Below are 12452 nucleotides of genomic sequence, written 5' to 3'. Positions count from 1 at the left end.
GAAACTGGATCAGAAGCAGAGGAGCCGGGACTCGGACCAGGCACTCCAGGATGGGATGTGGGTGTCCAAAGCGGCATTGTCAACCACTGAGCCAAACACTTGGCCCTGCTTTAAACTGACACATGGTAACTGTATATATTTATGGGGTACAGTGGAACATATATTCTGTGACCCATACCTGGGTCGCAGAAGGATCAAATCAGGGTAACCAGCACAGCCGTCACCTCCAAAATCATTTTGTTTGTGAACAATTTAGCTGGACGACATAGCAAGTCTATCTGCTTATTTATCTACATATTTATTTGTTGGATAACAAATAAATATGTAGATATTTTCCTGAGCTCTTTTCTTAGTTCTCATCACTTTCCAGTTCTTGGGTCTTGTGGACAGATGACCATGAAACCTACAAGCGGGGATCGTTTTATCTCTTCTTACAGCCACTTTCTTTCAGCTTAGCCGACTGCGCTAGCAACACAACGTAGAACAAAAGTGGCAAAAGCAGTGAGAACTGTTCCTGCACCTAGCAGTGGAGCCCCTGACATCGGGCAGCTAAGGACGGCGTTGGCCACCTGCTGGGGGCAGCTGTCCCTGACCCCTTGATCAGCAGGTACCCTGCGGGCTCCCCCCAGCCCCTCAACCTTGGGAACAGATACTGAGCGATGTCACATGAGCATCACTCCAGACAGAGCCCCAGTGCAGGTGACACGCACCACAGGAAGAAACGACGCCGTGAGACGTACCTGCTAGCCTGCTGCCCTGACCCCACCAGGTTACAGAAGAGGATGAGCACCTTGTTCTCACTGTGGAGAGGCAGCCCGGGCCGCTGACCCTCTCGGGCGGCCAAGCGTGGGGAGATCGACAGACCCGGTGGATGCGCTGGGGAGAGAGAGTGACATTTGTATCCTCGAAGGAGATGCTTTCCTCCGCTTCTCTGGCTCCTCTTTCTCTTTGAGAATCAATTAAGCACCAGTGGGAGAGCCCCAGGGGACACAGCGAGAGGGCATAGTGAGGTCCAAGGCACTCCACCATCTGCCACCTGACGTCCAAAGATCAGGTATACACACGGTAGTGAATTTGCAGTTGTGTTCAGCCGATGATTTTAAAACAAGGCTTTTCATTAAGGCTTTTCAAGGGGCTGGCACTGTGTCATTGGCTAAGCCTCTGCCTGCAGTGCTGGCATCCCATATGGGCACCAGTTCGAGGCCCAGCTGCTCCACTTCCCATCCAGCTCTCTGCTATGGCCTGGGAAAGCAGCAGAAGATGGCCTGAGTCCTTGGGCCCCTGCACCCACATGGGAGACCCAGAAGAAGCTCCTGGCTCCTGGCTCCTGGCTTTGGATCCGCACAGCTCTGGCCGTTGCGGCCATTTGGGGAGTGAACTAGCATATGGAATATCTCTCTCTCTGTCTCTACCTTTCAAATAAATAAAATCTTTTAAATAAAGTTTATTAGGAAGTGAAACCATCATTTAGTAACTATCATTCAGAAGTCATTTAGTAACCCCTCTGGCCATCTACAGTTGAAGACATTTTACTGTAAGCACAGAGCTGAGCCACAGGAGTCCTGAGCAGAGAGAGGACTTCCAGACCTCCAGTGGGCAGTGGCTCGCAGGCCAGGTCCCTGGAGCAGCAGCAGCAGCCATAGCTGAGTGCTTGGGACTATGCGGACCCCCACAAACTGCCCCAGGCCTGCTGAGTCAGAGACCCCAAGACAGGGCTCAGAACTCTTGCTTTAACGAGCACTCTGGTGAGTCTGATGTCCCCTAAGGTTGTGAGAACCCCTGTATTAGCTGAGTCACTTTTCACATCAACTCTCTGTACACCGAGTTACAGAGAAGATAAACCTGACGGTTCCCAGTGATGGAAATCAGTGTTTTCTGCCTTAGCACCCGCAGGGTGTCCCCTCAAACTTATGATCCACACTACCCAAATGAACTGCCAAGCACCACTATTATACCTGCAAGTGTGCCCTGGCCAGGAGCCAGACAGGCTTGGAAGGCGTACACATTATCGCCCTCTGCGATGCTATTCAGGTCCTCTTCATCAAAGAAAGATCGCTGGAACCCACTAGGATACAGTTCAACCAAGATCACCTGGAATGAGAAGAATTCCCCTTGATCCATAAAGCAGGTAAGAAATCTCAAAGTCTTAAAATCCCGTTCTACCCTTTCCATCCTTCCAAGTGGCTACATTATACAACACACCAGGTCTAACTATAAGACTGACCACTGGGGAGGGGGCCGCGCTGTGGCACAGAGTAGGCAAAGCCGCCACTTGCAGTGCTGGCATCCCATACAGGCACTGGTTCAAGTCCTGGCTGCTCCACTTCTGATCCAGCTCTCTCCTATGGTCTAGGAAAGCAGTAGAAGATGGCCCAAGTCCTTGGGTCCCTAGACGTGCATGGGAGACTTGGAAGAAGCTCCTGGCTCCTGATAAGCCCAGCTCTGGTCATTGAGGACATTTGCAGAGTGAACCAGCTGATAGAAAACTTCTCTCCCTCTCTGTCTGTAACTCTTCCTCTCAAATAAATAAATAAAATTTAATAAAAAAATACACAAAAAGAAACCACTGACCACTGACATCCACTGCAACAACTTTAAAAAAAAATTTTGAAAATCTATCATTCTATACCCAGCTAAACTACTGTGGAAGAATGAGGATAAATTAAAGTGCTCTCGAAATAAAAAGTGAGCACTGGCCACAAGCAATTCCACAGAGAGAATATCTAAAGAATGTTATTCTTCCTTTTCTTTCTTTCTTTCTTTTTTTTTTTTTTTTTTTTTTTTTTGGGACAGGCAGAGTTAGACAGTGAGAGGGAAAGACAGAGAGCAGAGAGAAAGGTCTTCCTTCTGTTGGTTCACCCCCAAAATGGCCACCACGGCTGGCACACAGCACCGATCCAAAGCCAGGAGCCAGGTGCTTCTTCCTGGTCTCCCATGCGGGTGCAGGGCCACGGCGCCAGTCAATACTCTTCCTTTTCACATATGATATGCATGAAAGCTATTTTTTATGGAATACTGAGGCAGATGAACAGAAAGCAGATGGTTCACATGGAAAACCAGGGTGTCTTTGCCGAGGGTTCCGGGTCTGCGAACCCAGCTCTGCTGCCCCCAGGGCTGGGTGATTAATCTACATCTCAGCATCCATAACCCAGTCAAGGCACAGCGGCTGGGACGTTCTCTCATCAAAGATGTATTTCAGGATTACAAAGAAACAAACAAACAAAAAAAAATCCATACAACTGAACCAGAAGGGAAACTTGGGGCAAGCATTTGGCACAGAAATCAAAACACCACATTGGCTGCTGGCTTCCCATATGGGAGTGTGCAGGTTCTCATCCCAAGTACACTGCTGACTCCAGTTTCTCACGAATGCAGACTCTGGGAGGCAGCAAATGATGGCCCAGGTGCGTGGGTCCCTGCAGCCTACACAGGAGACACAGATGGAGTTCTAGGCTCCCTGGCTTTGGCCTGGCCCAGCCCTTCAGCTGTTACGGGAATGAACCAATAGATGGAAGATCTCTGTCTCTCTGCCTTTCAAATAAATAGAAACAAAAAGAAGGGAAACTTGAACTGTGAGAAACACGATGAATCAAGAAAATAGTAAACACCGTTAAGTATAAACAAACATGCACTGACCATATAAAAGCAAAATAACTGTTACTACTGAGGTTGGGAGAGGAAAGCGATTAACATACTGGACAGGGGCCGGTGCTGTGGTGCAGTGGGCTAAGTTGCCACACTGGAATCCTATATGGATACCAGTTTGGGTCCCCGCTGCTCTCCTTCTGATCCAGCTCCCTGCTAATGGCCTGGGAAAAGCAATGGAAGATGGTCCAAGTCCCTGAGCCCCTGCACCCACATGGGAGATCCAGAGGAAGCTCCTGGCTCCTGGCTTCAGCCTGGCTCAGCCCTGGCCATTGTGGCCATATAGGGGAGTGAACCACCAGATGGAAGATCTGTTTCTCTCTCTCTAACTCTGCTTTTCAAATAAATAAATCAAACAAAGGGGTGACAGTTTAAAGAGACAACTTGGGCCGGGGCAGGAAGGTATCCTCTATGGATATGTACATGCATAAAATTCAACAGACCATAACCCTAGGATGCGCACACTTTATTGTATCTGGGACAGACCTTAACAAAAGGCTGAAAATATTTTTTATTTGAAAAAAATCCCACGAGGTAGTCCCTTTTGTAGTTGAACATGAAGAAGAAGAAGGAAAAAAAACTCAGTCACTTTGCTCAAGGTCAGACAGCTAGAGAGGCTGAATCACAACCAGAGCCCCGACACAGGGACCCGCCCTGCAAACAAACAGGAGAGGACATCTGGCACAGCAGTTAAGACGTCCCTCAGGACACCTGCATCCCACACATCAGAGCACAGTCCAGGGTGTGCATCCAGCTTCCTGCTAATGAGCACCCTGGGAGGCAGCAGGTGATGGTTCAAGTACTTGGGTCCTCGTCACTAACATGGGAGATGTGGATGGAGTTCAAAGTTTCTGGCTTAAGCCTTGCCCAGCCCATGCTGCTGTGGGCATTTGTGGAGTGAACCAATGAATGGAGGATCTATCTGTCTCCACCTTTCAAATAAATTTCTACATTTGTAAACAGTCTTGTCAAAAAGAAAAAAAGAAGCCGGGGCTGACATTGTGGTGCATGGGTTAAGCTGCTGTTTGTGATACCGACATCCTGTATTACCAGCTCCCTGCTAATGCACCTGCAAAGTCAGTGGAAGATGGCCCAAATGCTTGGGTCCCAGCACCCACGTGGGAGACCAGATGGAGCTCCTGACTCCTGACTCCAGATTCCTGCTCACGCACATCCTGGGAGAAAGCAGGTGATGGCTCAGTTCTTTGTGCACCTGCCACCCAGGTGGAAGACCCTGATGGCATTCCGGGTTCCTGGCTTTGGCCTTGGCCCATCCCATGCTGCTATGGCCATTTGGGGAGTGAGTGTAGTGGACAGGAGATTCTCTGCCGCTCTCTGCTCTCAAATCAGTAAATTTTTAAATAAAGAAACTAGGGGAGTGGGGAGAGGAGAAAGCATCCCAGGAGCCTTGCTGGTGTCCCTGGAAACCAGGGATCAGCCTCAGCAGCTTGCACAGCAGGCCCAGCAGTGCCTTGTCCCCACCCACCAGCCAGTGTGCCACACCTCATCCACCGGGATACCGCCTTCCTCCGCCACCATCTTCCTCAGGGCCGCCACTGTGCTGAGGATGGGCACGGCCAGGCCAACCCGCAGGAACCGCTGGCTCTTGGAGAGGAAGACCAAGGTGACGCTCAAGAACCTGGAAAACAGGGAGGAGCCACATCCTCAAAGGCCTGGCCGCCAACCCTGGCCAACACCCTGGCCAATGGCTCCACTTCCTGCTTGAACCCCTGCACTTTTAACACACTGTCACAGGGTGGCAGTAGAGAGCCAGAGATCTGCAAGTGCTTTTTCCCAGAGTTGGAACAAAAGGTGTGTGATTAGGAATTCACCATGCAGATCCCTGATCCCAAGGCTCTGCTTGTTACACATGAGGGGGTCTTCAGAAACCTCATGGGAGACGTACACTGGACAAAAAAGTACGCATGGATTTCAACTCTTTTTTTTTTTTTTTTGCAGCAAAACAAACTTTCAATTCCATGTTGCGTGAGCCTTCTCATTGATCATCCTAAGCAAAAAGCAAACCGTGAAGCTTGAGAAATAAAACAGGCAGGTGCTGCTTCCAGAAGAGCAAATCCACAGTATTGATGGTGTTCTCCTCTCTGCCATGAATCGTCCCTCAGAGAACCTCACTCCTATTCCCCCACCCTCTGCTGTCGCTAACCCTCCTGCTGTATACATCGCTGTCCAGGCCACAGGAGAGCTGGGATTCGAACCCAGGCAGCCCGGCTCTGGAGCCAGCTGGCTCCCCTACTGCAGGAGGCCACCTCCATGAGCAGACAGGATCTGATGGTGGCACTGACGAGAGCATGTGGCACAGGATTTCACAGCAGACAGCGAGACTCCGAGTGGCCCAGGAAGGCTTTGTGACGATGGCGTGTCTGCAGGTGCATGCTAAGGATGGAGGATGCCCGCGGGTAGAGTAAGAGGAACAGTGTTTAAGGGGTCGGGGACACAAGACACGCCTCACCTGGGAGCCCATTCACATTCCACGACCCTGACCTTGGCCAGCTGCTGGGGGGGTAGGGGGGACACTGCTAAGGCTTGGGTGTCACGGCTGCTCCTGACTTACACAGCTGAGCCCACTGCACCCCGTCCATGTCCCCTCTCTCTCCTCTTCCCTGGCTCCTTAAGGAAATCTCTGATCTGCTCCTTCACAAAGAGGGAAAATGATGAGTAAAGCAGGTGGTGACGGATTTTCTCTCGTTTCTTCGCCATCAGACTCAAGCACTACGGACTGAGTCTGTGCCAGCTACCGAACGGGCCAAAGACCAAAGGCGGCTGGCACGGGTGCTGGTCCCAGAAGCACCAGGTTTATAATTCTCTCCTTAGCGGAAGCAGGGCCCCTGTCACCCTCAGTCACTGGCCTTCACCCAGCTGCAAGAATGGTGGCGAGAGAAACACTGGCTCTGCACGGGAGGGCCAAGGCTGGCGGGTTCCCAGGAGGACAGTGGCGCTCACGTACCGCGTCTGGCGCAGGGGGATGGGCAGGGACACACACAGGAAAGGATCGAAGGTGTTGCTCTGTTTCAGGCAGTGGGGACAAGTCAGCGAAGACCTGTTGGGGGAGAAGAGAGGAGGAAGTGTGACGCACGCCAACAGTTGGACAGCACCACGAAGGGGAAACCACGGGGCGACCAGGAACGGGTCCCCAAAGGATGGAACACGGGCGTTCCAGCAGGTACCGGCCCGCACACGGTCACCGCAGCACCCTTGACAACAGCCAACCGCCCAGCCACGGACGTATGGGGACACGGCAGGTACTGCGGCTGCGTGGTGGAACACACCTCAGTGATTAAAGGAATGAAGTCTGGCCGGTGTGCTCAGTGCAGCAGCTAAGCCGCCACTTGGGGTGCTCACAGTCCACACCCAAGTGCTTGGGTTTGCTCATGGGTTCGGTTCTCTTTTTAAATATTTATATTTATTGGAAAGTCAGTTCAGTTATGGGAGGAATGGGAGGAGGGAGGGAGGGAGAGAGAGAGAGATTTTCCGTGCTCTGGTTAACCACAACCACCAGGGCTGCACCAGGTTGAAAGCCAAAAGCCCAGAATTCCACCCAGGTCTCCCACATGCGCAGCAGGGGCCCAAGCACTTGGGCCACCTTCCACCAATTTCTCAGGCCTCCCACCCTTCTTCCTCCTCCCTCTCCTATTCCCATTTTTATTATTTACTAAGATGGATTTTCACTGAACTGTATACACATTTGATTAACTCTATGTTAAGTAAAGAGTTCAACAAATAGTATGAAAAAAAAAGAACTGTTCCTCATCAGTTGAGACACGGGCTGTTCAAAGTCGTTGCTTCTCAGAGCATCAAATTCGCTTCTGTAGGTTCCCTTTTGGGTTCAGCTCAGGTTCTGATCCCAGCTTCCTCCTGGCGTGCACTTTGAGAGGCGCTGGGAAGGTTCAAGCACTTGCATGTCTGCTACCCACGTGGGAACCCCGGGCTGAGTTCGGAGGTTTTGATTTCAGGCTGGCCCAGCCTTGGCTGGGGAGTGAACCAGCGGATGGAAGATCTCCATCTCTCTCTCTCCCTTTCAAATAAATAAAGATATTAAAAAATTTAAAAAAGGGAATGAAGTCCTGATACAATGTGGAAGAGCATTGAAAACACAATGCAAGGTGAAAGACAGGTCATGATTCACTTACATAAAAACACACAGAACAGGCAAAGCCACAGATACAGAAGGCACCCTGGAGGTTGCCAGGGGCTCAGGAAAGGCGACTGGGGAGTGACTGCTTTCCTTGGGGACGATGGTTGCGTAACACTGAATATGCACACCCCAGATCACACAATTTAAATGGCTAACTTCTCATTACAGGGCTTCCGCCTCAATCAAAAGGGGCTGGGGTGGGGTTGATCACCCGTGTGCGTGCGCCAAGCATGCGAAGGGAAGCTGTAAACCTTCAGGTGGACACGCAACACGACAACCTGCAGGGCCACCTTCCCCCCCTTCCCTGATTCTCAGCCTCACTGTGTGAAGCTTTTTTTTTTTTTTTTTTTTGACAGGCAGAGTGGACAGTGAGAGAGAGAGAGACAGAGAGAAAGGTCTTCCTTTTGCCGTTGGTTCACCCTCCAATGGCCGCCGCGGTAGGTGCGCTGCGGCCGGCGCACTGCGCTGTTCCGATGGCAGGAGCCAGGTGCTTCTCCTGGTCTCCCATGCGGGTGCAGGGCCCAAGGACTTGGGCCATCCTCCACTGCACTCCCTGGCCACAGCAGAGAGCTGGCCTGGAAGAGGGGCAACCGGGACAGGATCGGTGCCCCGACCGGGACTAGAACCCGGCGTGCCGGCGCTGCAAGGTGGAGGATTAGCCTGTTAAGCCACGGCGCCGGCTTGTGTGAAGCTCTTTAAGAGTCCTAGCTGGCGAGGGCATGCTCCCAGAGCCCCCACTGCAAGGGAGGTTGGAGAGGCTCAGGCATAGGGATTTTAAAACTCCCCAGCAGGCCGGCGCCATGGCTTAACAGGCTAATCCTCTGCCTTGCGGTGCCGGCACACCGGGTTCTAGTCCCGGTTGGGGCGCCGGATTCTATCCCGGTTGCCCCTCTTCCAGGCCAGCTCTCTGCTATGGCCCAGGGAAGGCAGTGGAGGATGGCCCAAGTCTTTGGGCCCTGCACCCGCAAGGGAGACCGGGAGAAGCGCCTGGCTCCTGGCTTCGGATCAACGAGATGCACTGGCTGCAGCGGCCATTGGAGGGTGAACCAACGGCAAAAAGGAAGACCTTTCTCTCTGTCTCTCTCTCTCTCTCACTATCCACTCTGCCTGTCAAAAAAAAAAAAAAAAAATTAATGGACACATCCCACTCAGACTCTTTCAACTCTTTAAGATATATTGGGGCCAGTGCTGTGGCATAGCAGGTAAAGCCACCACCTGCAGTGCCAGCATCCCTTATGGATGCTGGTTCGAGTCCTGGCCACTCCACTTCCGATCCAGCTCTCTGCTATGGCCTGGGAAAGCAGTGGAAGATGGCCCAAGTCCTTGGGCCTCTGCATTGGAGACCTGGAAGAAGCTCCCGGCTCCTGACTTTGGATCAGCGCAGCTCCGGCCGTTGTGGCTAATTGGGGAGTGAACCAATGAATGGAAGACCTCTCTCTCTTTGCCCCTGCTTTTCTCTGTGAAACTCTTTCAAATAAATAAATAAATCTTTAAAAAAAGAGAGAGAGAGAGAGATTTTCGTCGTCCAATACTCAAAGCAGGGAGGGCTGGGAGGTGGCTGTGCTGTGGTCGTCCCGGCTCCTGCTTCAGGGCCCACCTCCCTGGTGGGGCAGGGAGTCCCACACAGCTTCCACTTTTTTTTTCCCTCCACTGCGAGAGGTTCTTCTGCTCCAGTGGAAGTCCACGCTGGCATTCTCCCAAAGTTCCTATACAACCAGCTTCAAAGACGGTGATTGTGACCTATTTATTTTCTCGCTGGTAACTGAATAGACTATAAATCCTAAATCAGGACAGCTTCCAGGAAATTTTAACTGACCTCCTCCTGCTCAGACACAAGAAAATAGAAATCGCGCAAATGGATGGCGATAAATGGCTGTCATTAAGGAAGCTCCAGAAGCCAGAACACTCGTTATCTTCTTGGAAGAAAGGAAAATAAGAGGCGGAGGCCAACAGGGGACCCATGAACATGCTGCAGAGGCAAGGAGAGGGAATGGGAGCCTGGAGACGCGGAGAAAAGCACAGCTTGGAAACGACTTTAATGCAACAAGCAAGGGGAAAATGCTTTCAAAATACTTTCTGGGATGAAATAATAGAGGACAAGAGGGCATAGCATGGCTGCTGCTGTGCAACCAAAGTAGCAGCAGAAAATCACATCGGATGGACAGGTGAGAGAGAAAAGCAACAGGAGAGGAGGGCGCGGCTCAGGGCAGGCGTGTGGCGCAGTGGGAGCATGGGAGCAGCCCATCTGGGAGTGCCCAGTTACTCCACTGCCTGCACCTGGGAGGTGGTAGATGATGGCTTGGGTGCTTGGGTACTTGCTACCCAAGTGGGAGAGCCACGATGAATTCCAGGTTCCTGGCTTTGGCCTGGCCCGGCCCTGGCTGTTGCAGTCATTTTGGGAGTGAACCAGGGGATGGAAGATCTCTCTTTGTGGGGTTGGTGTTGTGGTGGAGGGGTTTAAGCCACTGCCTGCAAGGCCGGCATCCCATATGGGCACCGGTTGGATTCTTATTGCTCCATTTTCAATCCAACTCCCTGTTAATGTGCCTGGGAAAGCAGCAGAAGATAGCTTAAGTACTTGGGCCTCTGCCATCCACATGGGAGATGTAGATGAAGTTCATGGCTCCTAGTTTCAGCCTGGCCCAGCCCTGACCATTGCAACCACTTGGGGAGTGAGTCAGCAGATGGAAGAACTCCAACTTTCCCTTTGTCTCTTTAACTCTTTCAAATAATTCAATCTTTAAAAAAAAAAAAAAAAGAATCTGTATTCCTCTGTCTCATTGCCTTTCAAATAAAAAAGGAAAACAAATACAAGGGCTTTTTTATTATTATAGATACCTAATAAAATTTTTTAAAAGCAGGGGCCAGCACTGTGGTGTAGAAGGCTACGCTTCTGCCTGCTGCACTGGCATCCCATATGGGCACCAGTTCGGTTCATGTCCTGGCTGCTCCTCTTCCAATCCAGTTCCCTGTTTATGACATGGGAAAGCAGTAGAAGAGCTAAGCTGATCCGAAGCCAGGATCCAGGAGCTTCTTCTATGTCTCCCATGTGGGTGCAGGGCCCCCAAGGACTTGAGCCATCTTCTACTGCTTTCCCAGGCCATAGAAGAGAGCTGGATCAGAAGTGGAGCAGCCGGGACTCAAACCAGAGCCCATATGGGATGCCAGCACTGCAGGCAGCGGCTTTACCCACTAAGCCATAGCACCGACCCACAAAGATTTTTCAAAAAGGGAAAAAATGAAAGCAAAGGCAGACTTGTGCTTCAAAGACTAGTTGGGGGACAGAGGCTGGTCCTGCCCCTCACAGGGTGTCCCTGCGAAGCCCAACCTCCATCTCCTGGTCTCTTATAAGGATGGAATAAAAAGTATATATGTATACATCTCACACAGACTATTATCTATATAGCACACGATACAGATAATATGAATGTGCAAGGCTGCACATGTTACAATTTAATCTCCTTTGTGACACAGTAAGAGCATAGAAACAATTCTTTTTTTTTTTTTTTTTTTTTTTTAAGATTTATTTATGGGGGCTGGCGCCGTGGCTTAATAGGCTAATCCTCCGCCTTGTGGCACCAGCACACCGGGTTCTAGTCCCGGTTGGGGCACCAGATTCTATCCCGGTTGCCCCTCTTCCAGGCCAGCTCTCTGCTATGGCCCGGGAAGGCAGTGGAGGATGGCCCAAGTGCTTGGGCCCTGCACCCGCATAGGAGACCAGGAGAAGCACCTGGCTCCTGGCTTCGGATCAGCGCAATGCGCCGGCAGCAGCAGCCATTGGAGGGTGAACCAACGGCAAAAAGGAAGACCTTTCTCTCTGTCTCTCTCTCTCACTATCCACTCTGCCTGTCAAAAAAAAAAAAAAAAGATTTATTTATGGGGTCAGAGCTGTGGCATAGAAAGTTAAGCCACCTCCTACAGTGCTGGTATATTCCATGTGGGTGCCAGTTTGAGCCCTGGCTACTCCATTTCTAATCCAGCTCACTGCTATGGCCTGGGAAAGCAGTGGAAGATGGCCCAAGTTCTTGGGCCCCTGTACCCACATGGGAGACCCAGAAGAAGCTCCTCTAAAAGATTTACTTATTTATTTGAAAGGCAGAGTTGAGGGGGAAAGGAGACAGACAGAGAGATCTTCAATCTGCCAGTTTACTCCCCAGATGGCCGTGGCGGCCTGTGCCAGGCCAGGCCGAATTCAGGAGCTTTATCTGGGTCTCTCACGTAGGTAGCAGTGGTCCAAACATTTGGGCCATCTTCTGCTGCTTTTCCAAGGCCATTAGCAGGGAGCTGGATCAGAAGTGGAGCGGCCAGGTCACAAACGGGCGCCCATGTGGGATGCTGGTGTTGTAGGCAGTGGCTTTACCTACTGCACAAGGGGGGCCCCCAGGGCTGAATCAATGCAACTGTGGTGTTTAGAGATGGGGTCTTCGGGAGGTGACTTGGATTAGATAAGGTGACTGGGGTGAGGCCCTGTGAGTGAATCTCTGTGGCCTTGTAGAAAGAAGAGTGGCTAGAAGACACACACACACACACACACACATGCACACCCACCGCCTCTTGGCATATGATGCCCTCTGCCAACAAGGTCACCACCACAAGCAGCCCTTGACCCTGAACCTCCAGAACCACGGGCCACAATAAACCTCCTTCCTTCATC

At 51.3% G+C, this 12452-nt stretch overlaps 1 protein-coding gene across 2 annotated transcripts in view; it reads right to left on the bottom strand.

Annotated features, from left to right (window-relative positions):
* The window catches only part of USP43 (ubiquitin specific peptidase 43), a 76850-nt gene that overhangs the window by 44628 nt on the left and 19770 nt on the right, over nt 1-12452 (bottom strand). For both annotated transcript variants that reach the window (XM_062216008.1, XM_062216009.1), the window contains exons 4-7: nt 6611-6703; nt 5149-5284; nt 1956-2091; nt 741-876 (exon numbers count right to left, since the gene is read on the bottom strand). In XM_062216008.1, coding sequence (XP_062071992.1) covers nt 741-876; nt 1956-2091; nt 5149-5284; nt 6611-6703 — 501 coding nt within the window. The remainder of the gene's footprint in view (nt 1-740; nt 877-1955; nt 2092-5148; nt 5285-6610; nt 6704-12452) is intronic.

The sequence above is a fragment of the Lepus europaeus genome, chromosome 18, assembly GCF_033115175.1.
Source record: "Lepus europaeus isolate LE1 chromosome 18, mLepTim1.pri, whole genome shotgun sequence".
In the NCBI taxonomy this organism is placed as follows: Eukaryota; Metazoa; Chordata; class Mammalia; order Lagomorpha; family Leporidae; genus Lepus; species Lepus europaeus.
This window is presented reverse-complemented; position numbering and strand designations above follow the sequence as displayed.